Source organism: Oenanthe melanoleuca, chromosome 7 (genome assembly GCF_029582105.1).
Source record: "Oenanthe melanoleuca isolate GR-GAL-2019-014 chromosome 7, OMel1.0, whole genome shotgun sequence".
Taxonomy (NCBI): domain Eukaryota; kingdom Metazoa; phylum Chordata; class Aves; order Passeriformes; family Muscicapidae; genus Oenanthe; species Oenanthe melanoleuca.
This window is the reverse complement of record NC_079341.1, coordinates 10661666-10686970: the sequence shown is the minus strand read 5'-3', so window position 1 is coordinate 10686970 and position 25305 is coordinate 10661666. Positions and strand designations below refer to the sequence as shown.

General features: G+C 40.1%; 1 protein-coding gene across 1 annotated transcript in view; it reads left to right on the top strand.

Moving 5' to 3' along the window:
* Nucleotides 1–25305, top strand: part of SATB2 (SATB homeobox 2) — a 127220-nt gene that overhangs the window by 12250 nt on the left and 89665 nt on the right. Inside the window, exon 3 of the mRNA XM_056496733.1 lies at nucleotides 8055–8231. Within this exon, the coding sequence (XP_056352708.1) occupies nucleotides 8055–8231 (177 nt within the window). The remainder of the gene's footprint in view (nucleotides 1–8054; nucleotides 8232–25305) is intronic.

Genomic DNA, 25305 nt, shown 5'->3' with positions numbered 1-25305 from the left:
ACAAGTGTTCATTCCACTGATCTTGACTGAAAGGAGTATTTTTTCCTTTAGTTCATATTATAAACTATGGCTGTGGAGTATTTTTTTAAATTCTTTTATACTTGGGAAACAAGTTGAAACAACTAAGCTGTTTTATTTGGGAAAAACGTAGTTATATAGTGTCTTCACCTTTTTCCTTTCGATAGGAATAGTTGGACTCAATTATTATAAGTGTTCTTCTTCAACCTAACTGATCCTGTGATTCTGTTGCATGGACTGGAAGGTCTGTGTGTGTGATTCTGGTGGACAGCATGCTGCTGGTACCCCACAGGATTCCTGCATGCTGCGGGGCCTGCTGGCAAGGGGGGCCGAGCTTTCTGCTGGAGCAGCCTAGGCAGTTGTCGGTGCTGCCCTGTCACTCAGGCTCCCTCAAAGCAGTATTTTGAGCTCTGGGCTATCATTGCTCTCAGTTTTCCTTGTTTAATTGGAGAAGTGGAAGTGCTTTATTCTCCTGTTTAATTGCTCTTGCCTCCTGGCTGCACTCTGCGTGGCTGTCCCTGGGCAGACAGGGTGGCACAAAGCCCCAGTGGGGCTGCTTCTGTTCCTACTTTGTGAACTCAACTGGTGTGACAGATTCAGACTTTGGGCTGAGTTAGTGCAACTGGTTTGGCAAAGGGGATTTGTTACCAGAAACATCTGATTCACTTTGACTAAGAAAAGGCCTCATCTCCTGCAAGTAACACTTCTGTCCCAGACCTGCAGCAGGAGAGGTTGAGCCAGAGGTAAATGCTTGGTGGTGTTCTCTTTCTCATTTCTTGTTTGTCACAGCACATGCTCTAAATATGGCTTTTCTTTTATAACATTTTTTTTAAGAAATTCAAGCATTATCAAATCAAGTTATGAGTTTCATAATATGTTTCTGTGGTAGGATAGTGGCCTGAAATATTTTGTGTTAAACAGTAAGGCTGTTATTTCAGCTAGGAGAAGAATTCTTTGGGTAGTTAAGCTGTCAGAAGCAGAGGACATCTGCAGAGATGGTAGTGACTTATTTATAAGACTTCCTGAGATCTGGGATAGCTGCGATGGCTGAGAGACTGAAGCCACAGAAAGGACTGGAAGCTGAAGAAAGATGTAAATAATACCTTGTGGTTTGCATTTGCCATTGGCTGAAATATAAAATGTAGAAATGCATTTCCTGCCTACAGATTTATTGAATATGGAAAGCCAGAAAAAATAGCCGAGAAGGAGTAGAAAGATATTGTCCTTAGTTTTACTTCCTCTGTCCCTCCTAAGAGGGACATGTTATTTAACATGATTTTGTTTCTTTGGCAAACATTGTATTAAAATCATCTGTGGACTGAGCTCTTCTTTACCGAATTGCATCCTGTAACAAATTATTTGCAGCAGGCTTATAAACCCATGAAGAGTAGGAGTTTAACAGCATCACATTACTGCTTATATGCAAAATCAGATATCTTGCATTTTATCTAGAACACGTTGGAGAGCAGAGGATTAGCAGAAAGTAGGGTCCTTGTTTTTAAATCAAACCTTTTGCTGTAATGAGGTGCTTGAATGCTGCATAGGACTGTACAGTTGCAAAGATCTTGGTACAGTCTCCTGCGTTTGACAGTGATTTCCCGCTGGCCGCCTGTCAGTGCCTGCACACAGCTTTCTTCACGTGGTTCCGAGTGGTTAGTGATGAACAACTGCAAAGTCATTCCTTCAGTCCCCATTAAAAAAGATTTACAGTCAAAGAATTCTCAGCTTCCTAATGAGACTGTTGTAAGCTGGTGCTTGATAAGTAAAAGGCTGAAATACAGTCCATTTACCCAAACCAAGCATTTATTGTAAATAAGTTAAGTGCCAACAACTTATATTCTGTCTGATTTAATTGTATTTATAATTTATGGTGTAACTTGAAAGTGAGCCTTAATGGACATACCTAATGCTTTCTGAAATGAAGGAGCTCTGTCTCTTCCACCTTATCATGGAATTGCATTGCCATGGGCTGAACCTGAGATCTGCATCAAGCCACATCCTTCTTGAGCGTGAATAGTCGTGTATGTGTGGCCCTGTGGAAGCGGTGTGATTGTGCTTGTTTAGCCTGTCCTTGTATCTCCTGCATCTGCAGCCCTCACTCAGCTGGACACTGCAGGATTTTCTGGAGAAGATCTCATCATCATCAGCTACAGCTATGCTGTTATTGAAACAAAAGTGGTGTTGAGATTTAAAAGAAAAACACTTTTTTTTCCAAGTACTATTTGATGTCTTTCCTCTTGAAAAAGCCCCATCCAACTGGACAAAATACCCACAGTTTGGAGCGCAGTTGATTTTTCTATTTATAAATTTATGTTCTATTTTACATGTGATCTTAAAGGTCTTTCCCAACTGAAAAGATTCTCTGATTTTATGTTTGTTCAGCTAGTCAAGAGAAACCTCTTGAGTATTAGCATGTGAACTAGATTTGAATTTCTGAGCGCTTCAGGATTTGCAGTTTACACGGTTTTGAAGATGTGGCACGCTGAGGCTTTTAAGCTTCCCTTTTCCTTTTCTTTCTTTTTTTTTTAATTAACTTAGGTGGTGGGGTTAAGTTTTTCAGAAAGGAAATTACAGATTGGTGTTACACTTTAGAACGCAGGATGGAATCTTCACTGCAGATTTCAGGTATTCGTGTGTAACTGAAAGCTGTCAAACTGAATTGGCTTCTGCCTTTTAAATTAGAGCTACAGGATGTGAAAAGGAGAGCTGGCAAACCACTCCTGTGCCGATTTCTGCCTTTTAAAGCATTTTTCTCAGTTTAGGTTCATTTTTCAAATTTGTTTAGAAGAAAGGGAAAGACAGTTAAAATGCCAAATCTGTGTATGTAAGGTCAGCTCTACTGCAGTGCAGAGAGAAATAAATAAATGGACTGTTTTCCCCTGACTGCCTTTGCTGGATAAAGGTCTCTCTCTAAAGAAAAAACAGAAGCAGATTAGGTTTTAGGAAATGTTTGTAGTTTGATTGCTTCCTGTGGTTACTGCCAGTTGTGGAAGCATGCTTCATTTTTAAATATATGGAATCTTTATCTAGATAATTTCCTCAAGACAGCCCATGCTTTGCTAATTGGACTTCTTAGTTTCTATTGTAGAGTAAGGGTCTCATCTTAGGAGTCCAGCCAAAGTTGCTTGTACTTCAGTGGTTTTTAGGTGTGGAAATAAGCATTTGTGGATTCTGCTCTTGCTATTGCCTAGATTTTTTTTCTTTCTTTTTTTTTTAGCCCCTTTTTTTCCTTTTTTTTTTTTTTTTTTTCCCCTCTGTGGTGGAAAGGCCAGCTTAGAGTGACCCATGTTGCAGTCTCTGTTAGGGAAAATGTTTTCTACATAAAGTAGATTATGAATTTTCAAGTAGATGTCCTGGTTTCTAAACTCCAAACCATAGAAATTTGCTTTGTCTTTGAGGAAGATTACTCTGCATGTGTGTCTGTGTTCTGTTTAAAACAAAACAAAAAAATAGCCAACAACCAAACCTAAAAACCCAAAGCATAACAGCAACAACAACAACTTTATTTTCCACTTTCTTCACTTGATAAAAATCTCTCCACTGTAGAATGATTTCCTTTGGGTTTGACACTACCATTTGATCTCAGTTTTTAATAATTTTGGTGGGTTTCACTCCCAGAAGAAAACATGCTTGTGCTGTGAAGTATTCCCACTAGAAATCTGGGAAGTCTTAAAACCTCATGTTACTCAGGGCAAAGAACTGGCTTTTTTATTAATTCCCTGCTAGACAACCCCCGTACAGTAAATCTTTCCATAACACCATGCTGTTGAAATTAATCAACCTGATGTTTGAAAATTGTTCAAATTAGATAAAATTAAATAACACCTTGATGGGACTCAAGACTTGACCTTGATGGAAAGGGATTTTAATCTAAAAAGACATGAATTTTATTGGTGCTTTTTTTTTCTGGTTGATCTTCATTTTATACTTATTAGGACACACAAGCACTGCTCCCTTTTTAATGGCTGGAGAGGTGGGTGGCTGTAAGAGTTCTCTGCCTGTGATGCTTCTGTGCAAGCAGACAGTGCATAGAAGTTGAGTGCCAATAGCATCACATCTTTTACTTACAAAAGCATTTGCTGGACAAAGTATTATTTGCAAATGAACTAAAGAAACAATGCAGGACTTTTTAATAACTGCTTTCTTCTCTTCCTTCTAGTTTGTCACTAGAAATCTGCTGCTTTTACTTGGAAGTCTTACAAGTGAAAATGTTTTTCAGGGAGCTGTATGATTGCAGATTGATAATACTTTTAACTGGCTCTAAGTCTTTTTTCGCAGAAATGAATGCTTTATGCAGCAGAGTATCTTGGGTTTTCACTTCTGTGAATATCTATTTATCTTTCCTTCATTTTTAAAGAATTGACTACTTCTCAATGAAATAAAACTATAGATTAAAATGGGCAAGGAGGAGAAAATGTGCATTTGGCCTCTTTGATAGATACTTAATTTCTCTGCCCCTTGTAAGAGTCTTTGCAAAAAATGTAAATGTGATTACAGAGACTCTCTATGTTGCAGCTTTTTTGTGAAAGCATCAGTGGAGCTTAAATCTCATCTCTGATTTGCTTTAAATTTGTGTGTTATACAGAGGTACTGGTTTGCTGCTAACCATCCTCTTCTTCTGGGTAATGGTGAAAACAGTTTTTTACTGCTCTCTTTCGTTGGTTAGATGGAATTCTTGCTGTGTACGGATGTCCTTATAAAAGCCTTTCTGTAGATCTTGGTTTATGCTCCCCTGACATTTTATGCAGATGCCATCTATATGGGGTCAGAGCTCTGCACGAAGCATGAAAGATCTGTTCATGAGTCAGTTACGTTAATCAAAATCCAGGAGAAAAAGCCTTTAGGATGATTTGCGATCGCTGGTAACGTTTTGCGTGCATACTAGCATTGTGTTTGTCCTTTAAGGAAACAAACTCTTTCCTTTTTAGCCCTCAGAAAACTCCTTGTTTTCTCCCTGTGTGAAAAGCAGCGCCGTGTGTCATGTAGCATGAGCTGTGCAGCATCACTCCCTGCAGCCTCTGTAGAGCTGGGAGAGGAGTGCACACGAGTTCAGTGCCGGGGCACCTCAGCCCGCTCCGTGCGTGTGTGCAGCGAGGGAGGATGACAGCGATTCTGGCTGATGGCTCGTTAGGGAAAGAGTGAGGAGTTCCAGGATTTATGAGTAAGGCTGGCTTGTGCTGCAGTAGCACTGCATGGGAGACTATTATGGATGCTTGGTCTGCAGCTCTCTGAGTACTGCTCAAAGTTCTTCAGCTGGAATGACAGTGAGTAGTGACTAACTTGTATTGCTCCTCTCTAAGGGCCTGTAGCGAGCTGGAGGTGTAATATATGCATGTAGGAGCAAGCCATGGTGTATATCAGCATGAAAAGAGCATGTTGGCGTCAGCAGATGTTTTTTCTTTTGATTCCAACATACTGAAAGTGTATTTATTTTGAGACAACATTAGGAAACACAGGAGTTTGATGTAGTAAGTTTGTTGGAGATACAACAGTTTAACTCTCTAATGTGAAATAGAGAGCAAAGCAGTTGAAACTTCCTTGGAGTGAGATTGGCTTGGAAATAAGTTCGATTACTGTTGCTTTTTGTTTCATTTTTAAAATCAGTATTACGATTCCGGGTGCTATAGTGAGAGGCTTGAGAATGGGTCAGTAATGACGGATGTGGTAACCTGCCCTTTGCTCTCTGTTTTTAAAGTACTAATAGCAGCTTATCATCAATTACTCTGGGTCACTGAGTTCAGAGATGTTTTTTCAAAAGCATGTTTTTTCTTTAGCAGGGTTGCTGCAAGTATGGGCAGCAGGAAGGGGCAGGAAAGTCATCATAGGCAGGAGTCGTGTGGGGTCCTTTGTGCTATCCACAAAGTGATCGAATGTATGGCATCCATCCTAGCATTTGAGATCCTTTTTGTACTCAGGCAGTAAAGGATGCAGAGAATACGTGCAGCTTCTGTGCTGAAAAGGAGAGAGTATTGTATGATGAGGAAGGCATCCTTTAGGAGCATAAAAGACAGTGTGACATCCCTCTCATCAGTTTGCTTCACCACTTTTTCTGTCTTGCCAAAATGTAATTTACACAACTGATATTACAGCCTCAGCATTTGGCCAATTATCTTAATCTTCTGCTAAGACATTAATAGCCCCATCAAAAGTGCTGTGACAGCCTGTACGTTCGACAGGACTGCAAGTTTGTCACTTGAAGAGGCTTACTTTCATTTTAACTAAATGGTGTATGGACAAATAGAATTCAAATTCTAACTTTTGATAGGAAAAGAAATTTTGTCACTGAATTCCAGAAGAACATGATCACCCACGCTATCTCTTCAGGAAAGCACCTAGAGAATTTTTTTCACTGAGATTTTTTTTTTTGCACTGTGTTAGAATTTGGCTGCTAGAACTTGGAAAATGCAAGTTTAACCCAGAATCAAGCAGTGAAGAGGGAGCGGTATCAATGTAATGCTGTAACCTTCTTTCATGTTACTTTGATATGTGTTTTAAAACAAAGAACTGAAACAGATCAGGTGGATGTTGTACTGTGTAGCTCCTGCAGTTAGAATGTCAAATTGAGAGGCACTAGGTGCTAGATAAGTCACTAACTGAGAATTGTCTATCTAAAATATATCTTAAAGTAGATCTGGTTTCTCGAAATTCAAGACAAGAAGTATTTTAAGTTCCTTAGCAGATACTAATATGACTATTTATTTCAGGGCAGAGTAACTCCTCTGAAGGAATGTATAGCTCTTGGTTTGTAGATACTACAAATGACAGTAGCTCAAAAATATTTAATAGACTTCGTGAAGGAGAACTGAAATGTCTTTCTCTTCATTTTCCCTTAAAGGAGTGTCTGGTCAAGGAATACAGTGATTTGTGTCTGAAATTCATAAACATACTCAGATTTTTTTTGTAGTTATTGTCCATTGGATATGCTTGTATTTAATACTGAAGAACAAGATTTAGAGGTGAACTTGCCGGTGACATTGACAGCCTTAGATGGCACATTTGGAAAACTGCTTTAGGCTGAGATTGTTCTCTGCATTAATATTTTCTCATTTACCTTTACTAACAGGTTGTATGTAACCAGTTAAAAAATGTCTGTGACTGGAAGTAGACAGGCCTGTAGCAGGTGGTGGAAATGGCCGTGCAATTCTGTAGGTTTTCCGTCTGTTCCCTCTTTCTTCTGGGAATGCACTGTAGGGCTGTTCCCTGCAAATTGGCACGTTTCTCTACTGACTGTAATATTGAATCCCTTTAAGTTCATGCCTCACAATTTATCTAATGCCATAGATAACTTGATCCTCTAACCACAAAAGTAGATTTACAATAAAAGACAACAAAATTGAATCCAGACCACCCCCTGAGTTTCCACTTATGTGGTTCCTCCTCATCCTTGATCCTTTTTCCAAAAGAATTGTTCTCACACTCTTCATGGATGGAGCAGAAAGACAGCCATAGGTCTCTCTGGGTCTCAGTGACCATCAGCTGCCAACACATGATTATAATTTTCAACCAAATCAATGCAAGAGTATTTTACTTGTACAGTGAGGAGACTGGCCCCGGTCTGAAAATGCACAAATATCCCAGGGTCTCTCAAGGAGATCAGCCTCTGCTGATTTCTCCATAAGCTCACTGTAGAGAGAAGCAGAAATGGCATTTATGTGTCAGGGTTTCATATGTCTGAATGTGGAGAAATGACCTGAAAGAAAGAGGGACTATTCATGGAACTGTAGAGAATTGCAATGTTGAAAAAGTCTTATTAGGAAATATTGTTCATCTTCCTGCTGGCTATGATTCTGTTCCTGAACTGTATTCTCTAGAGCTTTTAGTGTGGTTTTTAAATGCGTCAAGTGATGAGACTTCAGTATTTTCCTTGAAAAGAAAACAAAAGTTATCCCACAAGGAAGAGTGGCAGATTTCCACTTACGATGAGTCTTCTAGGAGGTGTGTTAATTTACAAGTTCAATCAGAGATGTGTGACACAATTCTTGTTCTTCTTATTGATTCTTTGTTGTTTGTTTTTTTGGTGTTTTTTTTCCATGTAGGTTTGATGATTCCAGTCTTTTGTGTGGTGGAGCAGTCAGACGCCTCTCTTGAATACGATAATCGAGAAGAGCATGCTGAGTTCGTTCTGGTTCGCAAAGATGTGCTCTTTAGCCAGCTGGTGGAGACAGCGCTCCTGGCTCTGGGGTATTCCCACAGTTCTGCAGCTCAGGCACAAGGTATTCAATAGTTTTTTTTCCCACTTCTCTGTACTGCAGATGACAGCACCTGAGGTTGTTTGATGTAAGAAAATGGATAGCAAATCTTGGAAGTGTTTATATCAATTGTGTTAATTGCTTAATCCTAAACTAGGTGTACAACAAGCCCTACATTTTTAGCCTGCCTAGAAAGCATTAACTAGATCTTGCTGACGTGTGAAATCTGGTGATAATGATCAGTCAGGATATTCATGACACAGTTCTTCTGTGCTACAAGGTAGGTTGCTGCTTCAAGGAAGTCAGCACAGAAGATAGAACCTTTAGGTGTACAGCTGAATGATATCCAGTATTCCTCTTTGTATCTGGGTAGTTTTGAACAGCATATTGTAGTCTTTCATTTTTTAAATTATGCATTGTAGATAATGGTTACATATATATATATATATATACACGCTGTTTTTATGGCAAATAGTTGTAGGACTAAATGTGCAGGCTGATTTCTGTTTTCACTTACCTACTATATTGCTGCAAAACCCTTTGTAAAGCTCTATAGTCCCTTCCACTCAGAGATGATTCTCTGTTAGCAGCAAAATCTTAAAATAAACAAAGCTTTCCTCTCTCTACCCAAAATATAAGCTTAAAAAAGCCCAAACCTAAAATCGTAATCTTGAGGGAGATGGGCAGGAGGTGGTGGGTTGGGAAAAATCTTTCCAGAATGAACTTGAAATTTCAAAAGGCTTTTTTTTATACTGAGCAGGTTATTTCACTGCTTATTCTTTTGGATGAGAAGCCTGTAAGTTTGTTTTATCTCCGTATCACCAATAAAACCTGTGCACATTTAGAGATTTTTAATAGCAATTTGCCTGGAGATTTGATTTTTTTCTGTTGATTTGAGTTGTTTTGTATCGTTAGGTATTTGAATGTGGGAACAGAAGGAGCAATGGTGGTGTTGAATCCAGGAGTTTCAGGTAGTGGTTAATCTCATGGGCTCCTTGTGCAAACTTCTTTCCAAGCAGGGTTATAATGATTCATTTCCTCTGTCAGACTCTGCTCTGTGAGAGAGACTCAGATTCTTCATATAGGCAGAGTTTATGTACATGTGTTTATTTATACAATATTGGAGTAAAAGCCCTGCAAGAAGGTATTTGTTCTGATTTTTAATATGAAATGCTTTGTGTCATCTTAGGGACTCTTCTTTCCTGGGTGTAAAAGGTCAGCATATCCCACTGTTTCCATTCTGGTGAGCCAGCTTTCTGTTTGACAGCACTATCCATCTCAGTTAACACAGTTGCTCAACATGTTGCGAGCTAACATGTGGAACATGCTGCATTAGGTGGCCAAGATTTGATTCTTGGCACTTCTGAAGGGGAATGGGCTTTGCAGAAAACCTGCTCCAAGGGGGCATGTCATCCAGTGCAGTGACCCACACTGGCTGAGCATCTCACCTGGGGGAACCTTGCTTTTGTGGCATCCCTCTGTTGTGAGAATAGAGAGGAGGAGACAGATTGACTCATGAAAGAAATTAGTCACTGTGCAAGAAAGAAATGGCCACTGCATTTTTGAGCTTTAACAGTGAGCAGGTTCAGATACTGATTTGTTGCTTGGTGCGCTGCTCGAAGAACTCCACTGGAAAATAGAAGTTGAATCTCTAATTATTTCAATTAGCCTAAAAAATACACCTAAAGTATTTTCATCTTTAAGGCAGCAATTATTTTCCTCTAGGCAACATCACATGGTATAATACTTAGAATGACAGAAAATACCTTAAAGATCCATCAGCTAACAAATCTCTTGGTTAAGTTATTTACCTTCAGTGAAGGGCCAGTCCACCAATGTCTTTTAGACGTCTTGACCAAATACTGCAGGCCATGCTGATCTTGAGATATGAAGCTGAAGTATGCAGCGTGTTCTGTAGTATCTTGCCTCTGTGCTAGCTGTCTGTAAGCTGAGGGGTGAGGTACAGGCAGAGACAGCAATATATTTCTGAGATTGTTATGTTTAATACAAAAATTTGTAGAATTTAGGGCCCTAATTTGTTAAGTAGGGTTGACAGAAGCATGCTACTAAATTGCTATTATAAGGATTTATTTGGGAACACAACTTTCTGGTATTAAAAAAATAAAGCTATTTACTTTCTTCATTATGATTGTAGGACAAGTCTGCTTCTGATCTGTCTGCTTGGAATTGATTTCCATTAGCAAAACATTTTAATAAATGGTCACTTAGTTCTTTTTTATGGTCAACTAAATTACAGGATCTGCATGAGAAGTTGAAGGTCCTCAGGTGCATTTTTGCTCTGCAAAAGTGACATGAGTAGGTGTCCCCATGTCCTCCAGGGACAAAAAACGAGTTTATCAAAGCTTTGGTAGTGTAAAAGTTGTCTAAGCTGTTTCTTGGCATGTAACAATTGTCACCTTTTGAGTTGGGAAAGTTTCATTTCACCCCGGTCTTTTTTGGATGACTGAGGGGAATGGCAATTTCACTTCATCCTGCAGGAAGCATCTTGCCTTTGCCTGTTCTTTTTAGAGCAGAGTCTTCTGTGGCAGATAGAAGAGCTAGTTATGGGAGAAAGAAGAGCTGTGGCAGCAGAGAGAATTGCTGTAGGATTTCACACTGCCTTTGCGCGGTTCCTCACAGCAGCCCTGCAGAGCTGCCGAGGCTCAAGTTGGTGTGTGGCTTCCCGGCTGGCAGGAAGCAAACATGGCACAGAGTGGTAGGTGGTATATGCCCTCCTGAGGGGCCCTGCTGTAGGGCTGCCAGCCTGGGCTGCAGCCTGGAGCTGCAGAGCTCCCCGAGGAGGTGATGCTGTGTCCGAACCTTTGAGCTGTAACACGCACACACCACGGTCACCTGGCCTGAGCCTCGTGTACTGGCTTGTGGTCACTTGGCTTATTATGGATCATTTTTATTCCTGGTTGCTAGCATGAACAGTGTTGAGACAAAAATGTATCAGGAGGTATACATGAAGGTAGCCCCATGCCTCCCTGGAAGAAGCTCTTTATTCCCACACGGGTTGAGCAGGACACATTTATTCCATGAACAGCTGGTTGTGATTTTTTGTTGATGGTGGTGGGAGCAGAGACTTTTCCAGTGAGTGCTGCCCTCATGAAACTTCCCTTTTCTGACAGGAGCTGTGAAATATCTTCTGGAACAGCATGGGAATTCGTTAACAGCTTGGCACTGGGGTGTGAAAGTTGGTGGTGTAAATGGCAACAAAGGTTTAATAAACATTTATGTATTTTTCTTTCATCACTTGAGTCTACACCTGACAGTAGGGAACCTGCTACATGTGCCTTTTAGAGAGGAAAAGAGTCATGCTTTAAGGGGGCACCTGTTCTATATGTAGTTTAATAAAATTTACATGCCCTGATGAAAATTCTTTCTTGTGGTAAGGTATTCTAACAGGCCATGCAAGAGAAGGGAACTGGTAGGAGGTACATAGAATACACAGTGCTGAGTGCTGGGACCCAAGAAGTATGAAAGTAACTGCAATCTGGTGTACCCTGCGTGCAGTCCTGTGGCTTTGGGACCTGCTGTGAAAGCTGATTCCCTCCTCAGCGTGGGGTGGAAGAAGAACAGTGTTAGTCTGATGCTTTTAGTGTCTAGTTTCTTAGAATCCATGTGAAAAAGAAAATAGTGTGATTTCCTGTGGATAGACATTTTTCTTTTGACCAGTTTATTGTTAGCTGTTGTGAGTGTGTCCATAGAACTGATGTGCATTGTCTGCAGAAGTCAGCAGAGCTGCATGGGTCATTGAAATGGAGTTTGCTTTCTCATCTCAGGTACTTGAGCTCTGTGTGTTGGCAGGGCAGTGTGGAGTGTCTGCCCTGACTGCTCTCTGGAAACAGCTTTAGCCAGGCACTGACAGGATGGTTGCTTGAGTTAATTGCTGTGTGTGAGCCTGACAAGGAAAGGGGTGTACAGAAGAGTGAAATGGTGCTCAGATGTCAAGTTGAACAGGAAGAGGAGTGAGAAAACAGCAGAGGGACGTTAACACAGAGCAAGAGATCCTTCCCATTCCTGTCTCTGTAGAGATTGTCAAGCTCTGGTTCTTGAGCAATTCCTTACCTTGAGCAGGGCCATTGCAAGAGGCAATGCCTTGCATTTCTTCCTCAGAGGTGTTTCTTCTAATGCTGTCTATAGACTGGAGAGTGGGGAAGACCTGTGCTTGCAAAGAGCTGGGGGTGGAGGGATAGGGTCCGAAGTAGAAGGCTGGAAGGAAAGGTTGGCAGTGGTTAATGGGAAGGTATAGTACAAGAACAAGAAAGGAACAAGATTTTAGGTGTCTTGCCTTGCAGTGTGGAGTTGCAATAGCTGAATAGGGAGGTGAGTGATGCTCTGTGGGGATTGTGGCTCAGTGAGCAGAGATTGGACAGTTCAGCCCTGTCAGCCTTGCTGCACTGGAGTGGGAAAGAGGAGAATTCTCTTGGGCCGATCAGTGCCTGGTCAGAGTAGCTGACACCCAGAAGTACCTCAGGACCTACTCCAGTCCTACTCAAGCTGCCTTGGCTGTGAAGCTCTGATACTGCTTGACTTCAGTGCTTCTAAAGAGAGCTGTGTTCTGGAGCACCGATGGAGCTGTCTTTGCAATGAGCTGCAGTAAGAGAGAAAGGTGGCTCTCCTGACTGTATAGGAAGGAAACCAAGTCACAGACAAGAACTCTCCTCTGCACTGATAGTGCACGTGGCTGGGGCGGGAGATAACCCAGACTGCAAGTGTGTTCATTTTCTTCAAGGGTTTTAGATTTGTGAGCTTAGCCCTGCCTGTGCTGTTAATTGGAGGCCCTTCACACTTGTGGCCTGCGTTTTAGAATTTCTTTAAAGCACAGACCAGGTCTGTGTAATATGGTGGTGTTCAGTGAATCAATCCAAGCCCCAGGCTGCTGTGTGTAAGAATGTGGCAGCCAGAGTGCTTTGCTCCCTTCACTCAGACTAGCCTTTGTGAGAGCAGCATGCCCATCTTGCCCCTTATGGGATTATAACCATGTGTACAAATATTTGAAGGGTGTAAATACCGATGAGAGAATGGATTTGTCTAAGCTGGTAGAAGAGGGTAGGGCTCTGAGGCAATTGGAAGGACCTGAGCAGATGATTTGCAGGGAAAGATCCTGTGAAATATTCCCATCTGTTTACAAAAACCACAATAGCTTCCAACTGAATGTCAGGTAAAGGGAGAACATACCAGCTGGGGGCTGTATTGAACACACACGCACAAGATGGTTTTATATTTCTGTATCAAGAAAGGTACAGTAAAAGTGTGGAAAACCCTGAACTGTGCTTGGTGTGTACAGCCAAGTTTGCTGTGGCTGGGAAGACCAGATATGCTATTTTCTACAGAAGAGCAAGGTAGCAGGTATGGGGAAAAAATGAGAGGAAACCTGAGTTCAGGTTTCTTATGCGAATAATGCGCGCTGAATTACACGGCTGCTATAATCTGGGACCTTCTGACCCCTCAGCCCACTGTCACTTGTGTCTGAGTCGTGGCTCCCTATTCATGTGATCAAAGATCTTCTAGTGAGAAGAGTTTAATAAATAGTAGAGACATTGGTGATATAATACCTTTAACTACAAGATGATACAGTAATCAGCCAGATAAATATTAGGTCACTTCCTGTCACTCCTTACTACTGCATTTTACTTTTTCATTTTAACATAGACAGCGTGTTGGTCTCACCTAACAGCGTTGTCAGTCCATGGAAAGCTGCTGAATTTCTCTAAGCTTAAACTCTTTTGACACAGACTATTCTCACCCTGCTAAGCCAATAAGATTTAAAACAAAATGCCCCAAAAGAAATGAAAAAAAACCCACCCAGCCCTCTTCACACCTCTTTTCATCAGTTCAGTTTTACACCATCTCTAATTAACAGCTCCTTACCTTTAGTAATCCCCTTTGTCCCCCTTACCTCTGCTAGGTATATTCGTAATGGGTAAACTCTTCTTTCTTCTCTCATGTTTTGCAGGTGGCATTATGAAAGGCCCAGATCAAATAATTTAATAGTATTATATGTGAGGGGTCTGGTTAGTACTGACATCTTGCAGTAAGCTCTGCTGAGCCTACTGACAATTTGTCTGAGATTGCTAAGCAGACTAGATTTCTTGCAGTGATACTCAGCCATCCAGATCAAAGTTTTCCTTGTGAAAGCTGCTCCTTCTTGAACTGTTCATTGCTTGAGTTGTACTCTTTGTCTTTCTCCCTGATGTTTGAAGAAAGAGGGCTAAGAGCTTCTCAAATATTTATTTCTCTCCCTATATACATCATTTACCAGCAAATCACTGTTTTGTCTACCCTGCAAAACTTCATGACAACTGTAAGTGAAATTCAATTAGCTGGAAGTATGAGAGAAAGTCACATTTTAATGAGAATATTGAAAACCTCTTCGTTCTTTGTGGCTTTTGATAGGCATTTCTGTGCATAATGGACACAGGGGTTGAAAGACACTGTTGTTCAGCATCTCATGCCATTTCAATTAAAGCCCTAGAATTCTCCTTAAGAATTCCTCAGAACTCTTAAGAAATCATATGTAAAAAATAAAAGAAGCAACAAAGATTGATGCTTCTTATATTTGTAGGCTTTGCTAAAATTAGTATTGCATTTTTTATGGAAAATGTGACATATAAAGAAAGGTTAGAATGTTATATTTTTAGATACATAAATGGAATATATTTTAAGTTTTATTTAGGTTTATATATATATAAAAGCATATGATATATTTATACTTTAGTATACACACATTTTATACATGTACATGCATGCAAATGTATAAAAGTATAATATATATGTGGAAGCAAAAGCTCAGAATTAAATTAATGAATTAGTCTGAGATTACTTGTCATCCTTATTCTCTGTTTGTGCTGCTATTTTAAATATCCTCATTATCCCAACAGCATGAACTGCAGTGAATACTTGAGGTTTTGAAAGCTCTTAACCTCTGACAAGTGGTCAGAAAGTGTCTGTCTCTCCTTTTCTCCCTGTCACCCCCCCCAAACTGGCGTACAAAAGTTAGCGTGTGTGGTATTGACGTTCTGATCCCAATATATTATTTACGGGATTCTTGTGATGGAACAAAACGTTCTACAAATAATAATCTATTTTTCTAGATGGCAAACATCTGGGTAGTGTAAGTAAATGGGTAATTTATTAGTGTTTGAACAGCTTAAAGGAGGGTAAGTAAAAGTAGTCCTGAACAGCTCAGCACTTCTGACGCTGCTTTCCATCTCATTTGCGGTCCGTGACTGAGCACAGCAGGCTCATAAGCAGGAGAGGGGACGGGGGAAAGGAGGGAGCAGAGTGGACACAAAGGGCTTTGGTTGTTCCAGTGAGACATCCTTTTATCCTGTGAGACCCCACAGACCTGCAAAGGGACTTTGGTGTTGGGTGCTTCGGAGCACATCGCGTTTTGATGACAGCTCCGCGGGCTCCAGTGAACCTGTTGCAGTGGTGTGTGTGTGTGTCATTTGTTTGTTCCGTGGTCATAATTGTTTTGAGTAAAACTGAGAAATGTTCTTTATTAGTTTTAATTAAAAATAATATTTTGTTGTTTCATTTTCTTTCCTTCTTCATGAATCTGATAAGGAAGCAGTGCTCTATTTAAACGGAAATAAATTGGGTTGGGCTAGGTCTTCCCCTGTCCAGAGAAGGAAAACGAGGTGCAGTTAACCGCCTGTTAACTAACAAGCTAAATATTTAAACATTTAGTAGGATGAACAGAGCAAAGAGCTTGGTGCTGGTCAACATGTTAGGGTGGCTTTTTTTCCCCTTCCTTCCTTCCTTCCTTTTTTTTTCCTCTCTTCTTTTTTAGATTTTTAAAAATATTGCCTGCTGATTTTTTTTTTTTCCCCCCATTCCCTTCTGTAGATAAGGGAAGCAGCATTTTAACCCAGTGGCTTGTTTTTTTTGTTCCAGCTGCAGATTGCCATGCCCCATCTTTCCTTCCCACAGGCACACAAAGCCGAGCCCACCCCCAGCCGCTTCTTTCTTTAACCTGAGGTACGGCATATCCCTCACACTGGCTTCTGCTTATTTAGAAGTAAATCCCACCTTTCAGAATCCCTGGTTTGCCTTGGGTGTAGTTTTCCTGCGCAGCATTTATAATGGCTTTGTTGCTGGACAGAAAGCAGAGCTCTTTCTGCTGGCTGGTCTGTCTGAAGTCCGTTTATCATCAGTGCCCCGGTCTGGATCTTGCTGCTCGTGTTTGGGGAAATTGGTTTGAGCCTGTGGAGAGCAAAGGTGCTTGGCTCCAGGGCTCCTGGCAAGCTTGTCGTGTAAAGCAATACTTCTCGGTCCCCTTTAACCATGTAGACAAGCTAAGCATGAAAACAATTTTGTTTTTAAACTGAAAGCATAACATAGTAGGCGTAGAAAATCTGAGTGGGCTAAACAGAAAGTGTTTCCTAGTTTAGAAAAGCAAAAGAGAGGCCAACACACTGACCCCCTATTCCATGTTTTCTGTCTCTTCAGGAGAGATCCTCCTGGCAGTGACAGCAAAGGGTCAGTTCAGACGTTTTCTCACTGCTGTACGTGAGCATTGTAGAAAGGACCTGGCTTTAATCCTCCTGGTCCTTACTGGAATATAAATGAAGCTGTCAATCAGCAACTGTATTTGATGCTTGGGTCCTTTCATAACGGTTGAATTTTACAAGGGCAATCTGCCCTCCTGTATTGTTTGTCATTGGGGGTCTGCAGCAGATTAAATGGCTACATTTAATGGGATGGAATGGGAAAGGATGAGCAAAAGACAATGCTATTAGTGACCTCCTTTTACCTACTATCCTGCTCACTGGAAACCCACTTGGCGAGTACAGATGAGGGTTCAACATTCAAGCTATGTCTGAGAGAAGTGGGTGCATGTACCCTCCTCCCATCTGCTGAGCTACCTGATTATTCAGGGTGCGTGTCTCTTCCTTGCTTTACTGGTGGCGGGCTTGTGGAGAATTGCTAGTACTCTGTCTATCTTTTGGCCAGTAAATACCTTTGATTTATCCAGACCTTTTTGAAAGAGTATATGTTTATACAGGCATGATTAAAATAAGGAATTGCATGAGGTTGGATGAGATGAGATTGGGGCATTTTTCACTCTGTATTTATGGGCAATTTTACTTTCAACCTTACTCCAAATGAAAAATAATGCTTCTAGAATGAAGTGCCTGTCAATAAAGCTAGAATAGCCTTGGGATTTGTGGTCTGTATTTTATTCTGTTTTTAGTTCCCATACTGTTTTATATATGCAGCACCTTTGTCTTCACCTGGCTGTTTCCAAGTAACCAACAAAGAGTTAAATTCAAACAAGTAATCCAGGAGGAGGATGCATGTGCCAGTCAGAATTCACAGCTAAATTGCTTTCATACTGTTTTTATAATACATTTGCTGCTTAGCCACATTTTGGCCTTTTTCCTTTTTCTAACAAAAATCATTTATGTGGTGGTAGATAATTCCTGCTTTTACAGGGACAACACCATGCTAAACATGTCCCTTGGCATAGGGATCGTTAACTGATGGCAATTTGTCGCCTTTCTCAGTGCGTTTTTCTTCAGGACCAGCTATAGAATCTATGAAATAGTCTGTGGGGGAAAAAAGTGTTTATCTTGTGTTGAAACTGAGAATGGACCAAATGCTTGAGGAAAAATTCTATCAAATAATGAGCTATAGATAATACTGCATTTTTTCAAGATCCTGGAAGGAGATGCTTAGGCAGTATTTTGTGGCAGTCAGCATGAGAAAATTGGCATTTCGTGAAATGCTACCCTAGAATGTGTTTCAAACGTCACTATTTATATATCCATGTATATAGATAACATCAATTACATATTTTTAAATGCTGGTGATGGGTCTAAAAGCTACATGCATTACAAACGTAAAAGTTTCCTTTTCTGTGGCATAACCGTGGAGAGCAAGTCTTACTTTTCCCAATCTGAAAGCTGTATTTGTTTGAGTAATAAAATGAAGAGTGGTATTTTGTTGGTAATATTAATAGAGATTTATTAATATTTTATTGTGACACTTTCAAATAAAGGACTGCACCTGCTTGGGTTCCTTTAGGGGGTGGGGTTGTTTACTTTTTTTGATATAGCTATTAAAAGATCATAGCAACACCATATATTTGCAGTTTCTGATCACTAAAAATCCTCCCTACCATAAATGCGTATATGAAATGGGGAACCTAATTAAAAGATTAACAGCATGTACAGTAGTTTACCCAAAAGGCATGTGTTAATTTGTTAAAACACTAAAGATCTTTATGCCTTCTTTTTTGATGCTATCAAAATATTTTCCGTGGAACTGGTTGAACCTGGTCTCTTCATTATAAATTCTTCTGCAGAGTAAGACAACTTAATTTCATATCTAATTGCATAAGGAATTATAAATTATCTTTTCTAAGAGACCTATGACACTAAAACACAGAATGAACAAATAAAATGGATTTGTTCTAGTACAAATGAAGATATATAGCAGTATTTTTATTACAGACACCATTTGTTTGGGCTGAGTGTTTGAATATTTTACAATAAGATGCAAAGTGCTATTTGTCGAGCAGTCATTCTAGCAGTGCATCTTAAGGTGTTTTGCAACTAATTGCCATGAAATGAAGAAACCCAAATCAACAAAACCCAGGTCCACCCATTAAATAAAACCCTATGCAGAATGAGATAAATCTGTTCCAAGGGAAATATATTTTATGTGCATTTATAGAAGAGGAATCTTCTTCCTGGTTAAAACATACAACTTTTCTTTTGTTCACAGAGGAAAGACTTGTTGATTCCAAAAGTGTGCTTTAGCTCAGCAGTAAGGTCACTTGCTGCATGTAAAGTGATTTCCAGCTAGGTAGGAGGTGTAGACTGGAGCACGCAGGTGAAGGATTTAATGTCTGTTTTTTCTTGGGAATGATGTATAGAACAGTTTGCTGGTGGGGCATTTCCCTGATGCACAGGGAAGTGTAGGTCCTGCCCTGGCTCCACTGGTGTCACACAGCCTGGGGGGATGCCATTCTGCTGCACAGTTAGGATGTCCCTCCCTCTTGGGGACTTTGGTGGAATCCTCAATGACTCTGCCTTCCTGCCTTGAAAACACAGTAGATTATCCTTTGGAAACAACGGGGTGTTGAACAGTACCAAGTGACAAGGTAATCTGAGAATTGAATATTAACCTTATGGCAGAATTCAGTAGAAACTGGCATTTATTAAAGATTTGCCTTTTGTAACTTCATATAGAATTGTATTCTGGCATTGAAAGTTTAAAATATTTTACAGTGCACTTACCATTTTGTACTGCACTGTATCAGTGTTGGTGCTAAGGCTGTTTTAATGTTGCTGAATGTCTGTTTAACCAGCTTAGATTAAATCCTAATGCATTATTTAGTGCAAGGAGCAAATTAATATTATACTGACTTTTGGAGGGTTGAATTAAAAAATTTATCACAAGGATTAGTTTGGAATTGCATATTAGAGACATTCTTTTATTTATTTATCCAGAGTACTTCTATTATGAAGTTTACTAATGCAAAGCTGCTTCTGTTAAGCTGATTGTTATTCCTAGATACTAAAAGATCAGTGCCAAATTTTCTCAATCCCAATGTATGGATGGATTTGTGAGTTTTTCTAGAAGGGCACCAAAAGGGTAGTTAGTCTGTCACCTCATAAAGGTGAGTAGGAAAGAAATGTAATAATTTTAGTTAGAGAACAACTGTGGTTTAGTTTGAGTGGTATGGGACAAAAAAGTCAGCATTTATGGTGACATGTGAATTCCCCTTTTAAAAAAATTATGCCTAATAATCCAAGGTGATTTCAATAATTATGTTATTTCAATAATAAGGTTAAGGAACAATTTTATAATCATACAAACACGAGATTTTTCTTTTCCCCTTAGCTTTCTGTAGTTTTATATTAAAACTTTATTTTGCATGAACTTCTTATGCTTCACAGTTTTGAGAGAGAGAGCAAAAAGGAGAGACAGACAACTTTTTCTACACTGTATTTTATAGCAATGTGGTGACTTTGTGAGGGACAGCAGTGTCATTTTTGGTAGTGAAGAAAGCACAGGCACCAGGTCACTGAGGTCCAGCAAATCCCTGTCCCACTCTTCTACTTGCTGACCAAAATTGGGCTGGAGTTGCAGGTACAGCCATAGCACTGGCATGGCACTGTGATGCCCCAGGGTTGCAAGGTCAGTTTTGTGGAAGGAGGGGCTACAGGACAAAATTTCCTTTATACATTTTCAAGGCTTCTCCTGGATCCTTATCTTTTTTAATCTGGGTCTCTTATGCACAAGTTCACATTTTGCATGTAGATGTAAAGGAGATGGAGAAATCATAGCTGCAGATGGGAAAAAAGCCCCAATCCTCCAGTTTCTTCATATTTTAAAAAAGTCCAGAATTAGAAGGAGATAAATTCATGTAGCCTTTGCACCATAATAATATGGCAAGACCTGACACAAAGCCATAAGGCTTTTTTCACAGATTCAGTTGTCTGGAAGTTGTGCAATGCTGTTTAAATAGAATGTCTTTTAATAGATCACAAGAAATTAAAAAAATACATTAAAAAAGTCATGTTTTCACCAAGGATTACATGATGGCAGTGTTAACTCCAATGCAATTAATAGACAGCGTTTACTTTGTTTTCCTTTGAGTGCTTAGCATTTTCTCTAGATTTTATCTGGTCATGTACCCAGGAACTGGGTATGGATGCAAACTGCTGTTAATTGAACTGTATTTAGGACTAATAAAACCATTGTAAGTGCAGTGTGGCAAGATGTGTATCTAAATATGCATTTGCAGCAATGTACTCGTGGCATGCATATCCTGTAGGTAGGCAGCACCTTGTCTGCATATTTTTAATGCAAAACTTAATTGGTTTATGACAAAATAACTTATGTTGGCATAGCATTTATATTTTACAAATCCTGCAGTTGTTTTCTCAGAACAGTTGAGAGGTGCAGTTTGTCACTTAACAGGGAGAAAGATGGAGTATGTTCTAATTTTGTCGTGGAGCATTGGCCCATTGAGTCAGGCCTTGTGTCATAGCAATTTCTCTATATAAAGGAAGGCTGGTCCTGGTTTTCCCTATCTCATACACCTACTGAATGTCTTTTTACATTCACCAAGTTGTGTGATACAGTATTTGGGGAGAAGAAGATGCTGTTTTATATGAGGAGTGATCAGTTCAAGTCTGGAAGCAAAATCAATCCCTTATTTCTGTGCTTGATGAGTTAAGTCTTTTATATAGCATGTTTTATAGCAAAAGGGCTATGTTTGTACAGAAGGAGGTGCCAGAACGCTAATAGAAGTATAGTAGCTCATCTGAAGGGTGGGACAGATTTCTGCATGCCGTTGGGGGGGAAAAAAAAAGATTAACCCCGTGTGGGAGTGTAATATCTGGCATTGTTAATTCTTGACATTTTGTTTCCCATACTTCTGGGGCTCTTGACGAGGGGAGCTTCATCTTCTCTGTAAAAATTTAATTTGTAAAGATAAAAAAAAATTCTTAGAGGATTCCATCAGAAGCTTGTTAGCATGATCCTGTCTTTGGCATGAGAACATGGAATAGAAAAGAATCCAAGCATTTTAATTTGCTGGGAACAAAAAGAAGCTGTTTGGTGACTTTGGGATGCAGTCTTGCTCTCTGAAGCACATTACTTTGCGGGCGTGCAGGCATGTGACAGTGTGATCCTACATGGGGCTCGGTTGGTTTCAAACATGCCTGGGGCCTCCTGTGGCCCTTTTGTTATTTCTCAGCCTTTGGCACTGAGTGCTGGTGGGGATGTGTGGAGATGGGGAAATGAGAGAAATGGATATTAGAATTCAGTAGCAGATTTAAATTAAGCAGAAACCTCAATATGTTATAAACTTGTAAGGCTATATATACACTATGGCATGTGGCTGGACCATAGTTATGCTCAGCAAACCACTGAATATTGTAGGACAGTTCATACATTTTCTAATTCTTCCCAGAAAAAAAAAAGGATTTCAGTACTAAGTAATACCTTGTTATCGTATTCCTAACTGTTGGCAGCAAAGCAATTTGGACTTTCAAAAATAGCAGATGAGTTATTTCCCTAAAACTATGCTACTATTTAGCATCTTACTGATGTTCTGGCAGAACAGCACAAGGATTGACAGAAACTGGGGCTGGAAGCGACTTAAGGGAGCTGCTGGAGTTTAGTGAAGGTTATGGAACAGCAGTGCCTTCCTGCAGATGCTCTGTGAAGAGAGATGGGAGGAGACCAGAGAGGCCAAAGCAAGAGCTGCTTATCATGAGCATGACTTTTTCAGCCAAGAGGAGTCCAGGCTGACAATGTCATTTGGGACTTTGCATCCTTAGCAGGAAGAGTTAAGAACAGGAGTGAAACAGCTGACAGCAGTAAAGATAATGTCCTGACATCTTAAAAATATCATGTCCTGACCTCATAAAACGTAAGCATGAGTTGCATATCTCAGAGAAAAATATTCCTCGCAATGGTGGAAACTGAAGTCAAGGTTTTGCTACTATTGTAGTAAGGCTGGAAATGGAACTTGAATGTTTTGTCTTGGTGTGAAGACCAAGTGAAATAAAAAAATTATATGGGAAGTGAAATAAAAAAATTATATGGGTATCCAGTGCTGTGATGTAGGGTCCAAAATCAGTTCGCACAGTGCTGTTAGTGTTCATAGTTGTTGGTGCTGTAGCTTCAACGAGGGATTCTTTACCAGAAAATTAGGCCATGTTTTCAGTTACAGAACTGTAAATAAAGTCAAATGCTTCTGAAGTCAGTGGAGTTTTTGATTTCCACTGATGCAATTGAGGGCAGAGGTTGAAACATGATTTTTGTTTCCAGATGTATTTCGAGCTGTATTTCAAACATGTTTTATATGAAGAATTAAATATTGTGTTGTGAGGCGAGTTGGGATCATAGACAGCACAGGTTCACATAATTTTATGTATGTTAGTATGTGGTTACTGATCCTAGCCTTGATTGTTTGCAGAGAGCTTGTTTGAGGTGTTCCATACATGTAATTTTTCAGCTGTATCCTAATACGGAAAACCAAACTGAATGCAACTGTTCTGGAGTGAGTTATGTAGCTACAGGATATATAGGCCGAAGCCGTTTTACTACAGAGCATTTTTCCTCATATGAAAGCCATTCTTTTGCAGGATACTTCTTGTCTAATGAATGTGTACTCGTTTGTTTCAGAGTAATTTTATTGTTGTTTCTAATACATCATCAGAACTTGGGTTTGGTTTGTGCTGGCTTATGTGAATATCAGAGACACAGTAACTAGGATTGGGACAACAAAATAGGGATTGCTTGTAGGAATCCTCCTACCACTTCAGAGTCCTGGAAAAAGACAACCTGTGTCCACAGAGGTCAGAAGTGTGGGAACTCTTAAGACTGAAAGTAAGAAGCCATGTGTGTCTTAGTATATGTAAAATTTGACTTGGTTTCAAGTACTTTCCTTAAGACTGGAGGAAGGAGAAAGCTGCAGAGAGTAGGGAGACACATGAAGCCTGGGCTTAAGAGCCTTAAGGCAGGGTAAGGTGTTGCTTCAGCTGTGTGTGTGTGTGTGTCTGTGTTGGATTGAAGGTGAGGATAGCAAATATCAACTGTTCTGGCAAGGACTGAGAACTTGGTCTTTAACTTGACTAATATGTATGTATGTAGGAAGGTTTTAAAAGAAGAGGAAAATAGTTGTTAATTTGGACTATTTGTGGTAGAAACATGAGTACTTGGTTGTAATAAGGAGAAATACAGTAACTTTTTGTTTTCACAGAACGTCTTAGAAATATTAATTCAAATTAAGATTCATGTATTCTCTGGGGTTTTCACACTCGTTGGAGAGCAGAGTGCCCTGTCTGACTGCATCCATAAATCAAGATGGTGCCTTCTTTTCTGTGAAGCTTAAGGTAAAAGAGTTTTGGTTTTAAAGCCCAAGGTGGTTACTACTTGTCTGTAGACTTCTAAATAATATACAAATGCAAAAGATTTTTATTTGATTAACTCTTTTTTTTTATTATTTATTAACAAGGTGCTTATGGAGAAACATTCAGCAGAAGCTTTAGAAATTGTGGGAGATTTATGATGTCATATGATGTCATTACAGCAATACGCTGCATTGTAAAACTTCAGAGCAGCCACTGCTGTACCACCAGGGTGAATAATGGAGCATTCATTCACTCCTACCAAATCCCAGCATCAGATATTCCACAGGCTCTCTTAAAACAGAAATTGTGCCTCTAGGAGCATGTTCTGAGACGTAATGTTTTCAGAGGGTATAATCAGAGTACCTCAAAAAGAGGGGTAGATTGTAATTCCCAGAAGTTGTGTTAAAAGTGCACAGAAGAGATTCTTAGAGGTAAAGGCTCTTCATATGGAAGGGGCTGAAAGAAATCTTGGTTATCTCGTGGGGAGCTGGTGAGAAGGAATGCTAGAGGCCAAATGCTGCTTGGTTACACCATCCTATGTTTGGGGCAGTGCCAAAGATGAGTGCTTTCCCTGCTGCAACTGGACTGGGGGTGTACAGCTCTGAGGGGTCTGAGCAACCAGTGACTCTACTCTAAACCAGACATAAAATGAGTTTAGCAATCTTGGACTGTTGAACAATGATTCATTTTATAATATGACCGCAAAATGTTGCTGTGTTGGTAACGATTGCTTCAAACAGCTCGAGAAGCTGAATGAGCAAGGAGTTGGTATTACCCTTAGCCCTACTAAGTATCCTTGTTGGGCTGGAGGTCAAGGCTTCCTGGTATAGCTTTTGCCCTGGGCTGCACAGGCAGGCAGGGCAGAGCTCTGCCTGCAATAGACAGACAAAGGTCTCATTCTTTAGTGGTAAATATGCTTTAACAGCCACCACTGTATACTAATACTTAAAATTAAAGGAAATGTTAAGTCTGCTGCATGTTACTTGTTCAGGATGTTAACAGCTGTATGGCAAGTAGACATCTATAGTAGAGGAGGGAGAGGAAGATGCAGGCAACTTTCATAGCCATCCTTTCATATCTGTAATTACATCCAGACTTAGCAGCAGTGTCATTTCATTTTGCAGAGAAGCATAGCAGCCCTTGAAGTGAGATTTGTTGGTGTTCAATCCCACACGGTAGAAAAGGTCCATTGTGCTCTGACCTGCTTT